We start from the raw sequence: 25,499 nt of genomic DNA, 5'->3' as shown, positions 1-25,499 counted from the left end.
TTGGTTTCCTTTGTCATGGTTCCAGTCATTGTTATAAAAGGCCTTTAAAATTAGCTGTGAGCCGAGTACAATGTTATTTGGACTGGAAGATGTTTTGAAGTTCCGGGAGCTGATGAGGTTGATCTGTGCAAGACTTTGTCTTTTATGCATGAGAATGTCTGTGAAGAACTGTTTTATTTCGTATCAAAAACCCGTCGGTTTATTGATCTTCCTTTGATGAAAGTAGCATGTCTTTAGATTGCTCGAGTCTTGGAAAAGTGTTTTGCGTCATTGCAAAATTCAACTTGTCCCTTGATTACACGTAGGTCACAATAACGGCATAGCTCCTTCGGCCATAGATAGTTAATTTAGATCCACTCCTTTGTAATAATATAATGATGATGATAATCCTTATCATAACGACGTCAACTTACAAGGAGACCACCCTTTTGAGTTCGTAGTGTCTGATACCTCCAGAAAGATAAGTGCCACTTTCAAGTGCTTTTACCCAAGTGTGTCCATGACAAAGTGAAACTGATTGCTATGTTCTGAGGCTGGCTTTCGGTAGAAGATGCGGTAAGGTGAAGGAGCTATTTGGTTTTCAAGTTCTCGTGGATATGGCACTTGCGCAGGTGATTGGGTAACTTATAAACTCGGAGCAGGTTTCAACCATTTCCTATAACGAAAACCATTTAGGTCGGATGCTTGTGCGAGACAGTGTCCCTCTTTATAATAAAGCAGCTGACGTCAGGCTTAGTAATTAGTTTTCACGTGATAGGAAGTGACGCCGTAGCTGAAGATTACGATAGTTTTCAGGCCGTCAAATTGTCAGATTGGAACTTATTTCGTTTATTAATATTTGCTACGTGATATACGAAGAAAAATTTACTAGCAATGGCTGATAATTTATTGAAATCATTTATTTCTTGACACTAGGCTAGAATAAGCTTTAGTTTCATGGGAAATTAGCCTTAGGACAAGACGTCGTAAGGCGTATCCTGTTTTCATGTAAATTAATGTTGCCACAAAGCTCGTGGCGCTGCGTCAAAGGAATGAACTCCTCCCCCTCCGCGAGGTATATAAACAAGGGATTACGTTTAAGATAGTTTCGTCTTCCACAAACCCTCGCACGACAGACATCAGTGACGCTTTGCCGAGTATGTGGTCGTATTGACCGATAGCGGCGTTAACGACACAAATTCGTCGTTTAGAGGTTTTGTTCACTATCCACTTCCTGATTGATAATCTTTCTGGTAGAAGACAGAAAAGGATTGCAGAACGCGGCTTGACGGTGATCAATACAAACTATTCTCAGATAGTACGTCAGCTGCTTTATTTGGATGCCTACCTATCCCAGGCAATCTTACTGTTCCACGTTAGTGCCGCCCTTATTGCAGACCCCAATGTTCAATAAAAGTAGCAAGACTTTATTCTGTGAATTTTGTGAGTTTCTATGCTTTTTTCAGTTGCTGGATGAGTTCTGCAGGAAGTGAACCATAGAGCAAGATTTGTCAGGTTGACAGTACCAGTTTTTGCCAAACGAAGGGAATCGTGAACGGAGTGAAGTTGGTTGCTGTTTCATCCTCGTGGATCGAGTTAAAACATTTCCTGCCAAAGACTAACACAGCTTCTACGATGCTATCAAGGTCGAAGTCTTGCAGCAAACTGCCCAAAAGAAAAGCGAGCAGTCCTGGGACGACTAAGAAAAAGTCCTTCCTAAAGAAGTCCCTCTCGTTCGTGTCGGGTATATCGGGGAAGAGTCAGAACAAAAGTGTGTTTTATGGATGCGCCACTGATTCTCCTTCTACTTTCGAAGCAGAACTCGGTGACCAGGAAAACAACTCTCCCAATGACCCTGATTTTCTCAGACGTGCCTCATTCCGCTGGAAGCAGAAGAATAACTATGGTGGTTCACGTTCGTCTGGATTATCGAGTCCACCGATAGTCAAGGGATCAGCGTACCCACAATGGCCGCCTTCTCCATTCGAATCGGATTATAAGGCAAACATCAGTTCTCAGAATCTTTCCAGAATGACTACGAGAGTGAAAAGTTCTCCGAACCTGTCTGGATTATCTGCAAAAGTACCAACTTCCCCAAACTTCAAGGGATCTACGAAAGTACAAAGTTTCCCAAGCTTTTCAGGATCACCTACAAAAGTACCAAGTTTCCCAAACTCTCCTGGATCGCCTACAAAAGTAGTTTCCAAGGATTTCCCACTCCGCCTGGATGCCTCAAAAGCCTTTCAGATCCCTACAAAAGTACCAAGTTTCCCAAACTCTCCTGGATCTCCTACGAGATTACCAAGTTCCTCAAGCTTTTTGGGATCGCCTACCAAATTACAAAGTTCTCCAAACTTTTCTGGCACTTATACGAAAGTACGAAGTGTTCCTAACTTTTCTGGAATGCTTGGAAGAGTACCAAGTACCTCCAACTTCTTCGGAATGTCTGCCAAAGTACAGAGTTCTCCTAACTTTGACAGAATATCTACTAAGTCAAAAAGTTTTCATAACTCGACTGGAATGATTCAAACAGTGACCAGTAATCCTAATTTTTCCAGATTATCTCTTAAAGTGAAAAGTTCGAACTTTTCCGGAATGTTTCAGAAAGTGAAAAGTTCTCCAAATATTGCTGGAATGGCTTCGCCTAACTTCTCCGGAATGTCCGAGAAAGTCAAAAGCTCTCAAAGTTTTTTCCCATCTTCAAATGATCCAGAAGTGCGCAGTAGAAACGGGAGCAGGAAGAAGAAACAGAAGGTCAAAAATGGAGCCGCAAACTGCGAGGGCAGAAAAATGTCTCTGGCTATGGACGATAGTGTTGTTGATGCAGTCTTAAGGGAAGCCAAGAAATCCAAATCCACCAATGCCAGAATAACAGCTTTCCAGAATAAATTCAACCTTGGGCAGCAGCAATGGCAGAATGCTTCGACACATCCCAATTTCGACAACACTAGCAGTAGTCCACCAAAGGGACTCAAAAGTTGTTCCAAGTCCTACCATTGTGATCTATCTCGATATGGCAGCTCTGATACCCCGGTTACCCAGCTTACCTTTGAAGATATCTTCGTGACAGAGCCGGCAATAGCTGACAACTTTGTACGTATCTTCTTCACTCGACATTTATTTTTTTTTAATTTCATTTTTTTTATTTTTTTTTTTTATTTTATTTTTTTTGTTGAAAGCATATCCTGTGTGTCTGTCATTGTCATAACGTAAATCATTATTGATGTAAGATACACAATATAACGCGGAATGAAGCATTTTGGAAACGTAGGTGTCAGTCTTTTGAATACGTACTGTATTTGACTTTAAAGCTACTATGCACCAGACCAGGAATCCGCTATATGCACGGTCTTCTCATGCCATGGTCGGCAGGTTAAGCCAGTGTAAGACCCTTTTATACACCCAGTTAGTGGGCAGTAGCGCAGACCAGATTCTTTGCATTTGTAATGCGAATTAAATTGTTAATAATGGAGATATCGCAGTTAGAGTAAACAGTTTGTTGTAAAACCATATACCTTACAAATTTGTAAGCCAGGTTGTAATGCACTTTGTCATTCAAGAAAACCTCCCGTAAATTTTGTTCGTAATTGTGCAGAATGAAAGTTTCCGTCATGAATATTGGTGAATATCTGGGAGGAGCTGCCCATTTAACTGTAATCATGACCGTATTCATTCTCTCTCTCTCTCTCTCTCTCTCTCTCTCTCTCTCTCTCTCTCTCTCTCTCTCTCTCTCTCTCTCTCTGTGTTTAATTTGCTTGGAATTTTAATAAACATTCAAAGTAGTTTTGAAATCAATTTTTTACGATTTAATTCCTTGCTCCTGTTGAATTTCTCGCCAAATCCAGGTTTTCTATTTCTCATTCATATGCAGGTTCCAAAATGTCATTCATCAGCATTGTCGGATTTGTAACATTGAAAAGTAAGATTGAAATCATGACAGGTACACTGTTGCATTCTTTTACACACACACAATGGGCCTTTTCGAGAATCTTCTCCTCTCGCAACGCTACTTTGTATCTTATTAGAGTAAATAAAATGAAACTATTAGGACATTATACCAACATTATGTGCTAAGTCGTATGCGTAAGTTTCTTAAATTATCTTAATATCCTAGTTTTAAAGAGAGAAGGCGCCAGTGAAAGGCTAGGTCATAAAAACTGTCATAATAGTTGATGGTAAAAATTGTCAAATAGTGAATGGTCTGCCTTTAGTAAATTTTTTAATTTCGCCATGAGAGTACAGTATGTTAAAATGGTAGTGTATAGTACAAGCATCGTAGTATTGTTACAAAAGATACAGGGGGAAGATCCACAGTTGCAGTCAATGGCGGCTTGCTTAAAAGGCATACTTTGACTTACTTCAATAATAATAATAATAATAATAATAATAATAATAATAATAATAATAATAATAATAATAAAATAATAATAAAATAATGTAAATTTCTCAAACTTGAGTAAGTTTTCTTTAGAATTTAGATGAAAATCCCCACTTAGCAATTAGTTTTTGATCTCCAGTTTGAAATTAATGTTGACTAGATTGATGGTATTCAAATGGAGGAGTTGAAAGGTCTTCATGGGCGTAAGTTGATTTTGAAAAAGTTTTAGCGAAAGTGTGAAATAAATGCTAGGCAAGTGGAAGATTAGAAAGGTGTTCAAGGACATTGCGGCAACCATGTATGTGGTGTTGAATGATGCAACAAGAATCTGCACCACATCCGCGGTGGTTGCTTCAATAATACTTCCTGGCAGCTTTGAGAAGAGATTGACCAGCGTTCAAATGTCAAGGATAATGGATTGCTACTAAGCCCCCCTCCCTTCTCTCTCTCTCTCTCTCTCTCTCTCTCTCTCTCTCGTTAAGCTGTCTTAGTAATGAGCCCAGTTTTAATTTGCTTTGGCCTCATTGTTGTGATTGGTACTTTAGTATTTTTCTATGGATTTTGATTCGATGACTTAGTAACCGTTAATAGCCACAAAACCTAATGGCGGAGCTTTGAAAAAACAAATTTTCATTTTAATAACACTGTATGTGATTCAGTAAAGTTCGTTCTGAGTAACGGCTGAAAACTAACTTTGAAGCACATTCAAGATAGAAACTTTAATCTAAAATGAACTGGGTTTAGATTTTAATTTGCTTGTGTCTCGCATCTGTTATAAAATGGCGTTTTCTTCCTGCAGGCAATAATGTTCCCGACGGAGCCCCGACCCGAGTGGCATAGACACTTGCGACAGGTCCTCCAGAAAGCAGGTCAGAAGATTTTTAAGAAACCGGAACATCACGACACAAATATCCCGGAGAATTTACGTTATCAGCTTAAGCAGATCTATGTGTACTAGAGTCTTATAGATATGCATTATTTAATTGTCATTAACAGCATAATCTTCATTGGAACAAAAAAAATTAAATTATTTTTGTGATACAGCCTACAATTGTTGAGAAATATTTCTGAAAGCATCGACGCCACCCAACTGGGAACTTCTTAAGTATATTGTGCAATTGTGGAAACTTGAAAATTGTGTATCCACAGAATTGTAAGTAATTTTATTAAACCAAATAATTTAAAACTTTTAAGTAGAAAAACTAATGTCATATTAGTTGGTTGCTAACGTTTAAATCTGAAAGCAGTGGGTTGGCCATGTAAGCATAAGTATTTTTCAGAGCAATTGTACCAAGGCCATAGACTTGGATAACTGTGCCATCATTTCCTACCATTCCATTGCAAGAAGACGTAACACCAAGTTCCTTCAGACGTTTGGTGTTTTGTTTATTGCTTTGTCATATAATATCGATCATAACTTCATTCATTTATCTTATGAATAACATATTTAATTGGTATGTATTGTTAATTAAAAGTTTGTTAAACTTTCATATTTTGAAAACAGTGGGTACATTTGGCACTGGCAATTATGTAATGACAACTTGTTGGTCTTGATTTATGTTATAACTATTTATAAGTGCCTCTGTGAATAGTTCCTTTGCAGTATCACATGCATTATGTCATTGTCATTACTCCAGCTGCTACAGCATTTTTTTCCTTTTAAGGAAACTGTTCCAGTGATTTGATTTTACTTTTTTATATATTTTTTAAAAGTTGTTTAGTCATAGTTCATTCCTTGGGCAGTAACTTAAATTGCCATATTTTAACTTCGTTTTAATGTGGGGCAGTTTCTACTCATTAGACTGTCGGCTTTGTATAGCTCAAGATGCCAATAAAGCAGCTGGTGTAAAGACATTTTCACGAAGACCAACACTGCTTAAGTCTTAGCATATTGTCACACTCCGCGTAAGAACAGCAATCTTAGACTAGGTGTTTTGATTTAATCGACGACACCACTTAAAAGTTCTTCCAGTATCGTGTGATAGATGTTGATGGTGACGTAAGTAGCCTCTTATGTGTGTTGTATGTTCATTGCTTCAGATTCCTTAATTTCACTTTTGACTGGAATTTGACAGCTGCTTGTTGCTGTCGTACATATCCTCCCAATCTCACCTTCAAATAAACACATTTTTGTATAGTGGAAATAGCTTTCTTTTACAGCAATGCTGACTGAAAGAGTTCCTATAACTCGAAAATTCACCTGGATATTTAATGTATCAGTACACATAGGTGGCGAAAATCTAGGATCTCAGGGAATGTAATAAATATACAATCCTAGTTTTTAGCATTTTTAAAGCAAAGAACCACGTTAAGTAACTCTTCATTTAATTTGGAAGCAAGTCATCTCCTGACTACTGTAATTTTAAATTTCTTTGGATGGTTATCAATTTTGTATTAATATAAATAGCGCAAAACCTTGAAACCAGCCTGAATAGGAAGGTAAAACAACCATCATGCTAATGTCTTGACTAATATTAAATTTGACGTTCCTTTCCTCTTGAAGTGAATTCTTGACAGGTATTCATATTGTACATTTAGATTTTACTGTAAATTAGAATCAAAACGAGTGTGAGAACATAACTGTAATATACGAATGCGTTTGTCAGAATTTTTTTGTAGGCTTTTTGTGTGGTTCAGTAATGTGTACAACTTTTCTCCTGAGGAAAGACTTAATTTTAGAGGGTTAATCTGAATGTTTTTAATAAGTTTCACTGGAAAATTTAGTTTGATTTTACAAATAGTTCCCCCCTCTTCCGATGTAAATCTTTTACAAATAGCTTGCCTTTTAATTTTTTTTCTTGTACAGTTTCCTCTTATCTTCAGAGCTGAGGATACTGTACCGAAGTTCTTTTTAGTTTAATGGCTAAACAGAATATCTGCCAATACCCATGGAATTAGGAATTCTTAAACAGTTGTGTTAATAGCTTTTGGCTTGATTGTAATTGATGGAAAGGAATCTCAAAACAAGCTCAGCAACAGTGATTATTCCTGATCGGGCATTATTCGAGTGTTCCAGACAAAAACCCTCTTCCCACCACCTGCCTCTTGTAAAGGTAGCTTTTGATTATCAATTTCTCTTCATCTTCATTTCCAAGTACCTATTTGAACTGAAAGGTTGCAGTATTAATTACTTTGCATACCAACTTAATAGTTTGTCAGACCACTTTTGCTTAAGTGACAATTTTCACAATCTTGACACGTTTTTTCATGTGAATTACCATTAGACATTGTAACTATCACTCGGTTTTGTAATCAAATTATCACTGGAATATAGTTACTTTTATATCGATTATATATAGTATATGTGAGAGCTGTTTACTTTTAACACTTTTGTATAACTTAAATTAAAACAAAAACTAACTAGTAAGCTCACTGGTTTTATAATACTTCAGAATACCTAGACAGTATTCTGCCTCACTGAAGTTATTATGCCACATAAAACATTAATTTATTAGTAATCTATTGCACCATTTACGATGCTGAGAGTTAACAGATATTGTTGTTGAAGTACCTATGAAACTAAGTCACCAGAGTACTGCAGGGAATATCCGAGTTAGGCTCGCTATTAAAAGGTGCCATATAATTAGATCAGTATAGAAGTCATGTGCAGTTGTTGTACAATACAAAAATTGCAACTCCTACAAGATGAAGGGATAGTTTAAAGATCATAAGGCAAAAGGGTTGAGGAGCTTTTGGTCAATGAGAGGATTATACCTAAAAGAAATGTGCCAAGATGATAGAATTCAATGTAATAATTCTTAGTAATGTCTTCCTTCCTTATTGAATTGTGCAGCTGATGTTGTTACAGAATTAAAGATATTATAATAACTTTTTTTTATTGCCCCCAAGCAAAACTTTTATACAAAGAAATACTGTGTAAACCAATAATCACCGACATGCAGGTTAATCACATGAACACTTTTATTATTAGGTAAGTTGAGCCAGACTACAATACCTAATTTTGTATTTTAATTTTTCCTAACATACAAACTTGTCTTTACTTAGGGGATTTACTTTCAGTGCAAGCTGGAGTGGCCAATTAAACTTAAAAAAAATGGATAATGGTAGTTACCAATGGTAGGGGAGGAATCCTCATGAAGTTGGTATGCATTTACTTGAACTTCAGGCTCAGGAAGCAGAATGCGGGGTGACTTAAGGTGGTCCACTTTCATCGACCTCAGGTTTGTATGTTAGAAAAATACAAATTACTTTTTAAATTTGTCATTTATTCCTACACAAATACAAACTGTTTTTACACGGGAGACGAGTAGTTTTCCTCACCTGGGGGCTCTTTGCTGGTCATGTAAGAGCAAAGGAAGAAGACCCATGTCTCTGATCTGTTGAACATGGGTCTTTCGAATAAATGTTATGTAATGTCATTGATTCAAAAGATAGGCTTGGATAAAACCATATTGTCAGGGACAATAAAACTGGAGATACCCAACGGGTCAGGCTTGAATAAAACCATATTGTCAGGGACAATTTGTTTGTATAGTGCTTTTACGTTGCATGGAACCAGTGGTTATTCAGCAATGGGACCAACGGCTTTACATGACTTCCGAACCATGTCGAGAGTGAACTTCTATCACCAAGGACAATAAAACTGAAGATCCTCAATGGGTCTGTTCATTTGTCAGTCCCCCTCTCCCCTTACTAGAGAGGGTAGGAGTTGCAACTATCAAACCAAAAAAGCAATATTATACACAGGATACTCTATCTGGAACACCTGCAGGACTGCCCGTCCTGCATGGGACAGCATTTGATCGTCCCTTAGAAAGAGGTTGTGGTGAAGTCGATACCAAGTAATATTCAATGTTACACATGGTGTTACAAGTGATCTTCAGGATAGTAAACTATAAATTGAGCCTGTGTTTTGGTAGAAGCACAGAGCTTTTATGTAAATCATCCCCTAGGTATCAGAAATGCAACTGCATACATTAAATGGTAAGTAAATATGTCTGGCAAACATGGGCATTCGCAAAAAATCAAGGCAATGTGCTTGTAATGCAACAAAACACACAGATGCACTAACTGATTAGCGCCTCAGTGGCGTGGTTGGTTTGGCGTTTGCTTTTCACCTCTGTGGTCGGGGGTTCGATTCTCGGCCGTTCCATTGAGGAAAGTGAGATGTGTATTTCTGGTGATAGTTCACTCTCGACGTGGTTCGGAAGTCACGTAAAGCCACCACTGGTTCCATGCAACGTAAAAACACCATACAAGCACAAACTGATTGCAATGGGATATCAATTAAGTCGCCGAGATGGACCATCCACTGGCTGGAACATGAAACTAAACATCCAGTTGTCTTTTCTACCCTGCTCTAATATTGACTTAGACTATATGCCAAATTTTTAATAAATTTCTATTTTTCATAACTGACAAACCTGAGGTCTTAACATTAGGATATATACTAGCGCCAGCTGGAAAGTCGGTGGAAAAAAAGTGATTCAGGGACTATTGGCATCTGTACCTGGTCACGGGGTATTGGTAGCTCCCACAATGCCATGGGCATCCTGTGACCTATCAGATACTCTTCCAACCTAGTTTTGACTGTTAGAGGGGTAGTTCTAGGTGGGCCTTTATTTGTTGAGATCTCAGGTTTGTTAGTTATGAAAAATACAAATTGGTTAAAAAAATTTGTTCTTATACGAAAAGAAACCTTCAGTCTTGAGTATCTTTTAACGAACTGGGAGTTTGCCACCTTTAATCCATTTCCGAATAACCACATTCTACGACAATGGACTACAACCTCAGAACCAAAGATATATGAGAATCTATTTGTTTCCCCCTCTGGGTGTTTTATACATCATCATAGCTTACTGCATATACGGAAGATTGGGAGCCATCTGTCCTCGTAATAAAACTTGCGTCCCTGTATGTGGATTTATCATCACCCCCACTCTCCCTGCTACCAAGAGGGGGGTGTTACTACTGAAAAGTATCCTATGCTATTGATTACCTTAACAGCATGGCTCTTACTCACCTGTATCTAATAGATAGAAAATGTAGGAAAGAAGAGACCAGTCATTTCATTCATTCTACTTTCATACCTTCACCTTAGACTAGATACTGACCTGCCAGGGGTACTGGATGAGCTATACTACTTGTTGAGCAGCCACCACCGGACCAAAGGAAGTCATATTTTTCTTGAATGCCAAACAAGCGCTCGGGGCCCCCTGATGTCGTGAGCTCCAGTTCTCTAAGGTTATTTAACACTAGCTTTTACCAAATAACCATTCCTGATAGTTTCTCTCAAACTAAATGATAGTGTATTCTTGGACACTTCTTTCTTGATGCGTCCTGTACTCTCAAAAAGCCTTCGGCATCCTGGTCTGAGAAGTCAAGTTCTTTTTAAGTAAGCTCGGTGCCTTTACAGGAGACATTTCTTCACGATCATCATTCGCAAATTCTCCCAAAGAAGGTATCGAAAAGGAGGCAAATCTGTCGACGACTACTAATGGATTTTGAGGCTTGGCTACGAATTCTGGAATAAATTCAAGGACCATAGACTTCCAACCTCTGGAAATCTTCACCACATGTGACAGACCATGTACCTCTCTTTCCCTTTTTGGTAGAGGCCAGAGCCAACAAGAAGACTGCTTTCAGGGTCAAGCTTCTATCTGTGGACTGTCAAAATGGTTCATATGGGCGTTTTGTCAGGCTACTCAGTACCATGGTTAAATCCCAATCAGGAGCTTTGAGTTCCTTTGAGGAACAGGACTGCTCCAAACTCTTCATTAACAGACATTTCCCATTAAGAGGAAATGTCCACACATTTCATTTGCAGAAACGAAGCTAGTGCAGACCTGTACCCCTTTATGGCAGATATAGATTTTTTTGGTCAGAGATATATAAGAAAATCTGCTAACTGTTGAATAGTGGTTCTGAGTGGATAAAGACACACTCTACAACACCAATCACAGTACACAGACCATTTTCCCTGGAACACAGTATGCATCCTACAAGTCGATTGTCTGCATAAAATCCTTGTCCCTGATTGCTGCTAGAACTGTCGTCCTTGGGGTCTCCATTTTGAATCTTTTTCCTTATGAACAGATTCAATATTGACAGATCTATAACTCTCCTCCAATTTCCATTGGCCTTAGGGACAAGGAAAATACAGCTGTAAAATCCACTTGAAGGGAGAGTTACTTTCTCTACAGCTCCCTTCTCCATCATCTTCACTTCTTGCAGCATAAGGAATTTCTGAGACCCCTGAGTGTAAGAGAGGTGCGGTAATGGTTGTTCTGCCAGGGGTGGAGTCAAGTTGAAAAGGATCAGATACCAGACTCTGAGCACATCCACTACCAGCTGCTGCTCCTCCGAATATCTGCCACACCTTCCAATGATTTGCCAGGCAGCATCCCCCCACTGGTGTGACTTGAGTGGTGAGAGGCTCCCAGTCTTTCATCTCGAGCCTCTCCCTCTGCTCCTAATACCCCTCCCTCTATTGGGTCTATTGTGAGAAAGGGCTGATGAGATAATTTCTTCTTTGGAGAAAAGGGTCTTGCTGACGTAGGGGAGGGATTATGTCTCGCTGGTCTCTCTTGCAGTGTTTTTGCTGTTGTTATCTTACTTCACTAGAATTAGAATGGCTTCCCGATGCTTTATTAACTGCCTGTTGGATTAATCTATCATTAGTATCCATCCTTCTTCTATCAATTGCAGCTTCTTGTATACCTTTTGGTAACAGCAATTGCGACTCTTTAAGATATCCCCATACCGAATTGCTAATAGGGAATCCAAATCTATAGTACGGCTTAATCTAGCCAATGTTGCATCTCTTCTCATCAACAGGATATTACCCCATACATTGGCACTCACATTTGTCAAGTAGAAATTGCTTTCGAACCAGATTGAAATAATCTGATAAATATTGTCTCGTCTACTAATCTCCTGGTTGACTCTGAGGATGTAATCTTAGCTACTGCTGTTGACCAAAGGTCTAACCAAGAAGCCGTTGCCTCCAATGTAGCAGTTTCCTGTCAAGTCAGTGAGGGGCATTCCATCTTCACCTGATCCAAGGTTAATCCTGGTTTTAATCTCGCCACATCTGGGTTGATTTGTCTCTCTAGTAATAGAACAACCCGTCGCATGATATTTCCTTTGTCTCGGCAACGGAAGAGGTTAGGAGCTACAACAATTTATTTGATCTTAAAAAATTATCCCTTTGAAAAATCTGTGCATTAACATGTTGTAACACAGATTGCATGACTTGAGCATGGTAATTCATATGACACGTTAGTATCCTTTTTCAGTCCCAATAGATCTGCAATTCCAGTAGGAGCTATGCTGGAAAGGGTTTCAGACCTCCTTGAGAGGTTATTGAATTGACGAATCAAGTCAATAACCTCCGCATATGCAGCCAGAAACTCATGATTCTCCCCTTCCTCGTTTTCAAAACATTCTGTTCGACCACAGATGAAGTTAGCTCACTCCTATCAGCTGACAAACATCCGTGTGACTCATGGCTGTCCAACCCTGCGACCACGGCATCTCTGTTGTTGGCTCGATCTTGAATAGCCACCAGGAGAACGCGAACGCCTTAATCTTTTCATGCTCCTCAATCTATATCGTAAACCCCGTCTATTCCTCCAGGATGATGGCTCCCATAAAGTAGAAAGTACTTCCTCCCTGTTTCTACTATTATTCTCAACGGTTGTTGGGCTATCATTTCCCACGGCCATCGGGGAAGTTGACCTTGATCTTCTGGTATCGAGGCGAGCTACCCCTTCCATCGGTGTATCCAGAAGGGTTACAACTCTGTATTATCTGACCTTTTAATGGGAGCTTTATCATCCTTCCTTCTTATTTTAAAAGGTCTAACAGGAGAAACTGATACATATTTGCTGTTCTTTGGAGATTGATATCTACTCACTGTCGACTTTCTAAACAGTGGTAGTATATCCACAAATGGCTTTCCCATCACCGTTGGCAGTGTCATCCCAGCCGATTCCGTTCCTTTGTCTGTCGAACCTTTAAGCTGTGCCGATGTCTAAATGATGGCCGTCATTGTCATTACCTTGATCAGCCACTGCCGCCTTCACTTTGTTTTTGACAGGGATGTGAAAGTCCTGGCTCAAAGATGAAGAAGAGTTTGTTTTTGACAGGGATGTGAAAGTCCTGGCTCGAAGATGAAGAAGAATTGAAACCTTCTCCTTGGCACGAAGATCAACCACGAAGTCCCTTATCCTCCAATGCTTGACTGGTGACCGCAGTGACGTCATCGAGTCTTGCGATGACGTTGAACTAGTAGAAGACAAAGACGATGACGACGATTTATGTCTTTTCCTTTTCTCTTTCTTATTGATCTTCTCTTCTAAAGCTTGCAACTTTTTCATAAATGCATGTGCTACCGAGTCTGAAAATGTATTCACATCCAGAGGCAACGAAGATGTGAGTGGAAGTAGGCTGTGACACCATGGTGGACACCATGTCAGTTTGTGACATCACCTTGCTCGACGGAAGATGCTGTGTGGCTACTGCTGGTATCCCTGCATGCCAAAAAACTGCTTCACGAATTCCGAGTCGTTGGAAACATCAGCGCCACTGCCATTTCCATAGAGTTCGTCCCCATAAACTGCAGACCAGGTGGAGGAGGGACATTTAGTCGGAGGACCCGGAGGGAGGCGTGACGTCATATAGCGGGACAACAACCCCTCCAAGGTTAGTACGCCTGGTAGGCCTGACACAGAGCACATTCCTTCCATCCTCTGCTCATTGGGGGCTGAAACATGGGACAAATGGAGATGTTCTGCCACTTCCTGCTGGGAAGGAAGGAGCATAATTATGTACAAACCTTCTCAAAACCCCTCCTGGTGTTTCCAATAATGAATCCTTAGAAGAAATTGAAGGGGCATGGGAAACATCAAAACCAGGTGATGAAGAAACATATGGAACAGTATGATGTATAGCCAATACAAAAGAAGCTGAAGACGCTGGGTAATCTAAAGATGACTGCATCTCATTTCTTTTGTACCAACCTTTTTCATAAAACTTCTTCCATTGTTCCACCGACCAACCGCGACAAATTGAACAAAGATTGGTAGTAGTACATACGTTCTCTCTGCACCCACTACAAGTTGGGTGAGGATCCGTAGACACCGATGTTAAGGGGGCCGGCCAGAACCCTTGTATATGGGGGTATAGGGCGAAAAATGGAGTCGTGAAAAAATTCATGGAGCTTCATATGGCAATTGAGAATACGTATGCAAAATATTTCGTCAAAATTCCTCTTACTTTCGTAGTTAAGCCTAAAACATTCATCCTTACAAGAAAATGCAATATTTCTTCTGTTATCGTAAATTTTGATAATTATTGTCAAAGAAATTGTGAGAAATGGCATCTGTAGTGATTCCGTGAGTCGCAGAGGGGAGTATCAAGTTCAACCATACCATGATTCAGTCTGAGCACAGACTTCAAGTAGTTTACACGTTCGAGTTTCTTTGACATTCGCTTGCTTTTACATATGTTTTTCTATGTTTTAGCAAGAATTTCATCATGCCAATGAGGAAAAGACAAGGAAAATATCTCGCTAACATAAAGACGAAGAAAATTCGCTCTAATATGATTACAGAATATCATAATATATGCGATTTTAGCGAAGTTAGAGAAGAGAGAGAGGGAGGGTTGCGTAGTAAGTAAATGTACCCGTCTTGCCTGAAGCACGCGTCGCACTGTCCCCAAGGCTGCGATCTTTGAGCAAAGGGATCTTAATTTAAGATGATAACATAGTTTTGGTTTATTAATACCCAAAAAGGAATATGAAATTCATCATAATCATGATTATTAACATTGTCTTTGTAAAGAGTACAACTTTGAATTTCACCTCTTGACATTCTCTTGCATTTAAGTTTGTTTATTAACCAGCCCGAGAAGAGTCTACTTGAGACTCAGAGGTCTGGAAAAACTAACACCTATTAATAATAATAATAAGTTTGTTTATCTTTGTTTCGGCAAGAATTTCATCATGCCAAAACGGAAAATACTAGGAAAACTTCTAGCTAACTTACAGAAGAAGAAAATTCGCTGTAATAAGCAGAGTTAGTGAAGGAGAGAGAGAGAGTTGCGTAGGAAGGAGTCCCCAGTCTTGCCTCAAGCAGTGCCCCAAGCTACGATATAGTATGAGCAAAGGGATCATCATTTATGATTAAATTATGATAAATAAAAGTTTTGGTTTATTAATACACAAAAAAGAAATAACATTCATAATAATCATTATTTATTAACGTTTATAAAAATACAAAGAAAAACTTTGAACGCCCGTATCTCAAAACTAGTAATTGACCTTCAAAATCTATCTTCTCACTTAGTTTTAAAGCTATAACATTGAGTTATATACCAAATTCCAGATATTATAGAACAATCAAATGAAGCCCTTTTTTCCAATTTTTGTTTAGTTTTTTTTTTCTTCTTTTTTTTTAATAAATTTTGTTTTCCTAATTTATAGGGTGTATTTTTTTACCATAATGAAAAATTCACATCTAGCAAAAAAAATGACTTAGAAAAAAAAACTCATTCGATTGGTCTACCTCAGATATATATGGGGTAGTAATCCCAGGTCTTAATATTAAATATCAAGGGAGGAGATAGAATTTGAAAAATGGTTATTTTCGGGATAAATCGCCCTGGTGTCACAAAACTGAAGGTCAGAAGCGAAAATCATATGCGGTTTGGAGATGTCCCAAGTCACCTTATTAAGTGGTATGAATATCAAAGTCCTGTCCTTAAAGATAGCATTAGCCGGCCGGCCCCCTTAAGAATCTCTTATGAGGAAAACCACTAACTCCAGGGCATTTCCTTTGTCTTTTGTGAGATCCTGAAGAAAGTTCCATTGGTGAAGCAAAATTCCCCATGATCTCACAACTTACTCAGACCTACCAGATCACACGCGCACACTGAGAGCACCCAGAGAAAGGTAACAAAAAGATATGAAAAAAAACGGGCAAACTAAATCATCATTAAAGAGATAGAGTAACCATGTCCACTCTTAAAGGCAGTAGGAAAGTAAACGATAGGTCACAGGATGCCCAGGGCATTGTGGGAGCTACCAATACCCCGTGACCAGGTACAGATGCCAATAGTCCCTGAATCACCCAAGTTTTTTTTATTAATTCTACCGGATTTCCACCTGGTACTAGCATATATCCTAATGTTAAGGCCAAAGGTTTGTTTCGTATATGAATGTTGAGACCGAAGGTTTGTTTTATATATGAACAATTTTTATTTCAACCAATATAATAATAATAATTAGTGTACAGTCAAATGTGTAGCCCATTCATGAATACCGGGAAAATTAAAATAACAACCTCAAGATTTAAAATATATTACATATGTTTACAGCACTATGACTTACATAGTGCAATACAGACTGTGTCATAGTTACATGCCTCTTAAGAGATGTAGAAAAGGCTTTAATCCTTTAATGAATGACAAGACTCCAAAATATCATATGAATAAGCAATTTTGATGTGTATTGTACCCTACAAACCTGATAACTTTTGTCATTAGTTATAACATACCTTTCATTTGAGGTGTACCTGACAAAAGAAAACATTTTAAAAAATACTCAACAATAAAATTCAAAATATTAAACAAAATTTACCCTGTTGTGAGAAATCAAAATTATCTGCAATTTTTTTTATCCTCTTGCAACTTATCCATGCAAATACTGACATGCAGTCCAGGTACACACAAATGCCCCAAATGAAACCAAATCTTTGAAACAATTGATATTGCTAAAGATTTTGCATTCATACAACCTGTCATACAAAAAATAAAAGAACCAATGAAAATACATAACTTAGAAAATCCCTCGTACAACAACCCATTCACACACCTACTTTCATAAACCTATTACCCATGCACATATTACAATACCTGAGTGTAGATGTAAACTAAATGTCAACATTTTTTCAAATAATCAAGTGCTTATAATCCCACTAAATTTGAAGTACTTTTTGCATGATAAATTATTAATGTCGTACATTCAAAGAATTGAGCATTTAATATTGTTCTGAAAATTAACCTTTTCACTTCACTTTCAAACTGGCTCTTTGCTAAACCTATTTGAGGTGTCTGACATGGAGCAAGGCAACATTCTATCTGGATTATGCCAACCGTTAAATGTTAAGTATAATCAATTCATTCCAAGGTCAAAATATTCTCAGTAATACACTTCAGTTACAAAACTGCATTGTAGAACTAAAATCAACATTTAAAGCTTCTCGCACTCTTGTAAAAAAAACTTTGCATGGCTCCCCCTACAAAAAATAAAATAATTTTCAACTATTATGTTTCCAGATACAACCTATTATCTTTTATTTGTGCCAACTTCCTGGGTTAGGAAGGGGTAAACAATACGTTGAATTGTTTTCATAAAATAGCTAAGCAGTAGTTTAAAAGGCAGGCATAATGCCACCTACAAGGGACATCCCAGCCTCATCTTTACATTAAAGGTGAATGCAGTCCAAGAGAAAAGCACTCTTAGTAATTTACATCAAAGGTGAATGCAGTCCATGAGAAAAGCACTCTCTTAGTAAAAGTAAGGTGAATGCAGTCCAAGAGAAAAGCGCTCTTTCAGTAAAAGTAGTTTCAATCCGTCGTCTAAAAACTATAAAAATATTACATTTGATGTTCACATTTGGATTATAAGTTTATTAACAACAGCACTGAATAGCTGTTTCAAAGGTACGTGGCTGATAATTGTGCTCTTCTACAAACATTGCCATCTGACTTTGGGTCACCATTAAGCTGGTTTTCAGTTCACATACCCATATGCACATGCACAGTTGTCCCTGAGCTTATACAAATATGAAAAATAGTATAGTACTTGAAATATTCCAGAGGGAGACTAAGCCACAGTATCTGTGGAGGTCTTCAACAATTTTTTTTTTTTTTTTTATCTTTTCTAGGCAAAATGACAATACTAATTGGGAACACTAATGACATGACTCTCAAGGGGAGAACTTATGGGTACAAGTAGCACAGACTGAAAACCCCACTTAGGAAATAAAAATAAATTTCTTTAGACTGCAAAAGAGACAGAAACTACTATTACACTACATCTATGGAAGGTTTCAGTAACACTTGTAAGCTTTCCTCCTGGCAAACAATGACAATGCTTTGGTGACTTTTCAAAGCATGTCTAGGAGGGAGAGCACTTCTGTCTAAAACACACAACACAGGGATGCAGATAAATAATTTGAGATAACCTGAACTAACTACAGGCCCTTACAAGGACACTGAGGAATGGTAGGCAAGCTCATCACTGGTCAAAATAAATAACCAGGCCTACAAAACACAAAAGGCACAGATCAACAGTAATAGAAAAAATGACAAGTGAAGGGTGAAATTTTTAGAAATTAATGAAAAACTTACGTTATTGCTATAATATAAGTAACGTGTAATAGATTAAAAAAAATAAATGGTCCAAAATGAAAAGATTCAATAAGGTTTAAAAAACTGGCCATTAACCAACAAGAATTAACTACTGCATCATGAAAGTGGAAAAGAAAACCACCCATTTCAAAGAGAAAAAGAAAATACTGAATGAACTGAGAAACACAAAGTCAAAAATCTTACTTCACAATAACACAAAGGTAGCAAATAAAAATGAAAAACCAATTTCCAGAGTAAGACAAATGGTGTGTTATAAGCCATCACCCAACACACACAATTACAAAACAAACACTACATTACTGGTATCTGGAAAAAAATCCAAAGCATAAAAAAATTACTGATGAATGATGACTGTAAAAAAATAAGGGCACTATGAAAAACTTAAAAATACCACTCCATGAAAGATCAAGAATGTTGAAAAACAACAAACTTATGTTGTACCATCACAGGGCTGAGCATGCTCAAAAAGCTTCTCAATCTTGTGTAAAATGAATCCAGTGATTGGGATTTCCCATTTGTGGAAATGTGCCAATACTGTAAGACATTAATGGATAGTCATGAAACTAACAAAATTTATATCGCCAAGCTCATGAACAAAAAGAATATTTCTAAAAAATAATTTTATCCTGATGCAAATAAGCAACAAAATTGTGTACTACTGTCACCAACACACAGCATAGTGGTTCTACAATCATGACATGAAACCAAAACTATGACACAACCTTAAAACTACTTCAGATGGATATTTGACTACAAACTGAATCTGGAATTATGAATAACCTCACCAATGAATATCGAAATGCAATTTCTGTCCACCATGCAGCTTCCTCCAGAAAGGGTTAGTTTTCAGTACTCTTCAACAATATGAGGAGGACATTGCTAGCTTATCATTTCTTTTGAAACTAGGACAAGCTAAGACTTGTAGATTCCTATATATTTGAAACACTACATTATTATAGCAGCTGGAGCTGCTATCTTAGTAAATACCTGAGGTAAGAAGCTAAAATGTTGAAGATATAGACAAATTTCTTAAAAATAGAAATTGGCATCTTTCCCTCACCTGTGTTCGCTTGAATAGCTTTACAGTTCACTGAACTATTAGCTCATAAGATGTAATACCTTCACTAACCCGACATCACTAGGACCTCAGGAGTCTTAAGTGAAAATCAAAGATATAGAATGACTGCTGCTAAAACACCTTATCATCACGTAAAATATGTACCACATATAAGAATGAAACTTTTGATGCCAAGTGTTTCCCCCAAAATACTATTACTTTGTTGTAAAAACCATGCTCACAAAAAAGAAACTTTACAAATGTTCTATAATGATGAATAAAGAAGAAATAGGCATTCTCTTGACACTGGATAAACCCCATCAAAGAAATGCTTCAACTGGCACACTCATCAAAGTGATAGTTAATAAAGGCTTTCACACAAAATACTATGATATAGTATACAAAATTATGTATTTTAAAATTTTTAGCAATGTGGAAGAAATACACATTTTATTACCAACTCTTGAACTACACAAAACTGCTGTGGTTCACACATTATCATAGTTTAACTTGATATAATTTGACCTTTTAAGATATAAAATACTATATAGTATAACAGGTCACATATGCATTTCAAATTCACAGAAAAAAAATATAATGATGAACAATAAACACTAAGTACCCCCTCACAAATCATTCAGTTAAAACTTAATTACGTGAGTTCACTTTCAACAGATCAGATTACACAGCCATACAATAAGGGATACTTTTAAAAATTTTCACAGGGAGAGGTAACAAGCAGCTTAAAATGGCAAATACCAGATAGGTACAACTCTTTTTAAAGTTGCAGTCATTTTTACCATTCATCACATCAACTGACAACTCCATTCCATTGAGAACATTTACATTTAAGCAGCTACTAATTGTATACATCCTAACATGAAAACTGTATTGTAAAAAAATAACAACTTGTTAGAAAACTCCAAATTCCGCCATTACAGATAAATGATACAAAAGTGCTATTTTCTCATATTTATAATTAACCATGTTCACTACATTCAGCAGGTTACATGTCATAACACAAGCGGTTTATATGTTGGTAATGAAGTACATATTTGTTCAATACCAAGAATGTGAATTTTCTTTTTTATGATTTTTAAGTGCATATCAATGATAGATTCTGTTTTACTTTTAATCATCAGTTTCACTCCTTTTTTCCTCTCCCCATCCACTCCCAATCAAGAATATGCACAGCTATTTGCGATAAAAATAAATGTCTGGAAAATGGTTTTGCAAATAATACTGTAGCATATTTAAAGCATCTAATAAAGAAAACATTACAAATAGTTGTGTATAATTAAACTCTTAATAGTTCAGAGTGCAATGTTCTATATATTGTATTAAATTTATACTTTTTCAGTTTATTTTCATCACTATATTTTTACTACTCTTATTTTCATGTGCAAATTTTTTGCAGCCTACCACAGTACTGTATACTGTATTTTAATAACCTATATTAATAATTACTTTGATGTGTGAATTGTAGCCTAACGTACTGAGTGCAGTCTAGCATTTTGCAGTGCAGATTGGATATCCCCTGAACATAAGCTCACTTCGTAATTTTCATACAAACGATGCATCAACTGGGCTTCAAGAAGAGATTATATGAACATGCCAGAAAACAAATCCAGTGCAACCATGGCCAGTGAAATTCAAAGTGGAGCTATTTTAGTGAATGGACTCTTGTAGGAATGACATTGATTATGGGTCTTCACCCACCTATACCCTATGGTGCCAAAAGGTTGAATCCAAACACCAAAGGGTAATTTGTTGGCAGGATGGGGCTCCTCCTTAAAGTAAAGAGATTACAACTGCCTTTTATCTACTGCTTTGTTCACTATAAACAACTATTCAACTCTGGATATCCCACCATAACTATTCATATTGGCACTACTACACGTTCATGTACATAATAGGTTTGTAATTTGTATGAAAGGATACAATTAGGCAAGCCTAAAAATTCTTGTATACTTGTTTTACACACTCATTTCTCTCATGCCATCATTTAATAATTAAGGAAGAGCTAAAGAATATAATATTGAGAGAGAGAGAGAGAGAGAGAGAGAGAGAGAGAGAGAGAGAGAGAGAGAGAGAGAGAGAGAGAGAGAGAGAGAATGTACCTGAAACTTGCACAAAAACATACATTTTCAGATTCATGCTACATACAATGGTAGAAGAGTGGCTGAATAAAAACTCAATGATGATTAGTGTAAAAGAGGATGCAAAATACCATCTGAAACTGGAAAAAATAAAAAGGCCTCATTAACCCAAAGGCTTCGGTATGATTTTCATCCAAATGATGACTCTTAAATAGACTAACTTATTTCTAATATCACAAATTTTGAACCCCCAACTGGACAGGGGGGAAATTGCAAAATTTTCCTGCTAACTCCCTAACAATTCTGTACAAATGAAGTCACGAAACCTTCTCTCCCTACAATCAAGCCTGTGACGAAATTTACAAGTAAAGTTCTTGGGGTCACATCACACATCTTGAGTCTTTCACTTCCATAAAAACTTGATGACAGTTACTCCTGAGCTAGAACAAACTATTTATAACCTTCTTAGCTCAACTGTTGTACATAAATACTCCGTAGTTTTGCACATAAGGCATACTTCGATATGAAAGTATGTTCTTAGCCTCATAAAATTCCTTGATTGTGGGATACAAACCATGTGTTCAACACAGTACAGCATATGTTAATGACTAATGAATATTAGCAAGACTTAACAAATGTGTGCACTTGGCACGGTGTATCTTGTACTTCAGTGATTTTAGCCGTTAAGGCTTTAACTTAATTTCTACACTACGTAAAAGACCTACATAAAATATCACTTGATGAATGCCACGTCCAAGTGTGTGACCTGTACACTGGCCAAACTGGAGCACTACCATAATAATGGGCTACTTTCATGGGGCAAAGCAATTCTGTCAAAGTTCTATCGAAGGTGAAATCTATCATGGGGTAATCCCAACTTTTACAAAAGAAAGATGAACAGGAGTAATAGTGGTAGCAGCAACTATATATTACTGTATTACTATCAATAAGTTATAATCACTACCCACAAATATGATGGACTACAAAAGGAACATGAACTACTAACAAAATTACATAATCTACAATTTTTTAAATCAACTTTGATATGCGATCAGAATTACCTATCTATTATCTGCACAAATGAAATTAATTTGCATAGAACATTAACAAAATCAGCGATGCCCTAAAGAGTTTACCCGTAATAGTGAAACACTTCCTGCACTGCATTCATCTGATATCCATAAGCAACACTTCAAACTTCCTCTCCACTCCACTGGATACATTAACAATAATGGATGATTATGTAAGATGAACATTGCTTTTATAAATGGATACACCATTGTTTGACAAAAACTGTTCCATTGTATCTTCAGATGCACTTACATATCCATTGTTTCATACAAGTCTCTACAGTAGGTATTCTTACTACTACTGCAGTGGTGTTTCAAAATAGAAAATAAATTCTACTGATCTAAAACAAAACAATTGGTTTTTGAAAACTAGTAGGTATTTCAAAATACCACACCAACAAAAATTTCTATGTATCCAAACAGCTACTTCCAACTGTGAAACAGGGAGACAACCCTCATGGCTCCCCAACATCATCATAAAACTTGTTATCCAAATTCGAAAGCTCCGGTGATCTAGTAGTATAAGAGCTAAGGCAAGGAGCTCTGCCCAGGATAAACACATATTTATATATATGTACGATACAAAAAATATTCTTTAGGCCATGCTGCATCCAAAGCAAATATATGTGCATGCATATTTCTATGTAATGGTATATATTCATATAAATACAGTGGACTCCATTGTAACTCATACCTCCTAAACTTTAGCCAACTATAGTGAAACAAATGGCTTCGTGTTCTAAAGATACCAATATAAAGCAATGCTTCAATTAAAATGATGCCTTACAAGGAGTATATATTGCAACTACTGTACCATTAAAACTAACCCTTAAGTAATCTAGTACAGTTTTACAATACAAAACTGGACTTTTTAAATGATAAAAGAATTGTATGTATAGAAGTAATAAAGGCATCCATTGCTCCTTCAACCTGATGCTTCCCTCCAATTTTTTTTATATCATGATTACACAAAAATAAATAAGGATGAAGGGCTTCTCATTGTCATTATATATAGGACATGTCTTTTAGCTCTCTACATAATGCCATCAGTCACAATCCAAAATGGAACAAAAGGAACTAATAAACTAAAAGGTCAACACCAGGATTTACATTCACTAAGTGGCTGATATAGATCAAACATCAGATGAATTACAGTATTCATAATACTATTTTAATAGTTGATCTACATCCTGAGGGCTTTTAACAATGAGGTCTAACTTCATGTATTGTCGTGGGCAATGCTGCAAAGTTCGCTTACTGCTACTCTCAGCTTTTAATCATCAATCAGTAATCTTCAAAATACAGTACACTGAAGTAGCTACACAACTTTGTAACTTCAACATGAATGACACCATCAAGACAAGAAGAATGCAAGCCTCAAATCATGAGTTATGAGATCCATGGATATCTTACTAAACAAAACATGAATAACTTAATTTCTCTAACTTAACTGTGTCATTTCATGCTTTGTAACCTACTCAACACTAGATAAATTTCAGACATAATATGCTTTGTAAAAAGTAACCTCTAGTGTCTAATATTAATATTCCATGAAACTAAAGAGAATAAGACTTCACAAGATAATGTGCTACTACAACTTTTGTGCACTAGGAAAAAGTTTCTCACCAAAAGTGGTGAATGGATTAATAAAATTATGTAACCAAGTGTTTTCTTCCACGGATTTTGTTGATCAGGTTGCAAATTTTTAAGGCTGGGCCTAGTTTCAGGCCCATATACTTCATCATCATTTCAGAATTCAGTAAGAGAAGAGCTTTTCCATCGATTTCCTGAAATAAAAATGTAAAAAATATCAACCCCAACAAAAATTACTTGGTTTTCAAGCGTAAATTTTTTTTTGGCTAACTGGTACAGTCAGTATGACAAATTTTTTATTCATTTATATGTATTTTTCATAGCCAACAAATCTAAAGTCTTAACATTAGGATAAATCTTCTGGTGCCAGATGGAAACCGGTTAAAATAGAAAATTGTATATGTAAGGAATCTGTGGCATTTGGCATTTAATATGTAGCTGGGGTGGGAGCGAGTCAGAGACCATGCTTGAACCTAGTGAGTATTTAGGCTTTCTTCAACTGCCTTGGAGAATAGAAACTTGGTAATCCAAGCACACCGAGTTACTATGGTCCTCTTTGCGATACTTTGATTTTATGATTATGACAAGCAGTAATACATATTAAGCAAAACTCTTTTCAGAATATACTGAATTTAAATTTTTTCTCTGAGAGTAATATATTATGTGATACTCTCTCATGAATGCTGAGCATCCAAGTAGCAGCAGCACTCCTCATCTTCCAGTCTTCCAAGTAATCGCTAATGCATACAACAGGTTCTCTATAGTGTTTTGTGTTACTACTAATTATTTGGATACCCTCCTGCATTATGATGTCTTCTCTATAGTATTTTGTGTTTCTACTATTTATTTGGACACACTCCTGCATTTACAATGTCTTTTTAGGCATCTACCAAGTGTACAAAATGCCTAACTGTGTTTCCTAC

At 37.0% G+C, this 25,499-nt stretch overlaps 2 protein-coding genes across 11 annotated transcripts in view; one reads left to right on the top strand and one right to left on the bottom strand.

Moving 5' to 3' along the window:
• Positions 1-8,185, top strand: part of LOC135198094 (uncharacterized) — a 189,536-nt gene extending 181,351 nt beyond the window's left edge. For all 5 annotated transcript variants that reach the window (XM_064225540.1, XM_064225539.1, XM_064225541.1 and 2 more), the window contains one exon: positions 5,157-8,185. In XM_064225540.1, the coding sequence (XP_064081610.1) occupies positions 5,157-5,315 (159 nt within the window). In that variant the 3' untranslated portion in view covers positions 5,316-8,185. The remainder of the gene's footprint in view (positions 1-5,156) is intronic.
• Positions 8,186-16,666: 8,481 nt separating this feature from the next.
• LOC135198093 (polycomb protein SCMH1-like) overlaps positions 16,667-25,499 on the bottom strand; it is a 166,524-nt gene continuing 157,691 nt past the window's right edge. For all 6 annotated transcript variants that reach the window (XM_064225538.1, XM_064225533.1, XM_064225537.1 and 3 more), the window contains one exon: positions 16,667-24,770. In XM_064225538.1, coding sequence (XP_064081608.1) covers positions 24,733-24,770 — 38 coding nt within the window. In that variant the 3' untranslated portion in view covers positions 16,667-24,732. The remainder of the gene's footprint in view (positions 24,771-25,499) is intronic.

Source organism: Macrobrachium nipponense, chromosome 21 (assembly GCF_015104395.2).
Source record: "Macrobrachium nipponense isolate FS-2020 chromosome 21, ASM1510439v2, whole genome shotgun sequence".
NCBI lineage: Eukaryota > Metazoa > Arthropoda > Malacostraca > Decapoda > Palaemonidae > Macrobrachium > Macrobrachium nipponense.
The sequence above is the reverse complement of the archived record's forward strand: the minus strand, read 5'-3'. Positions and strand labels throughout refer to the sequence as shown.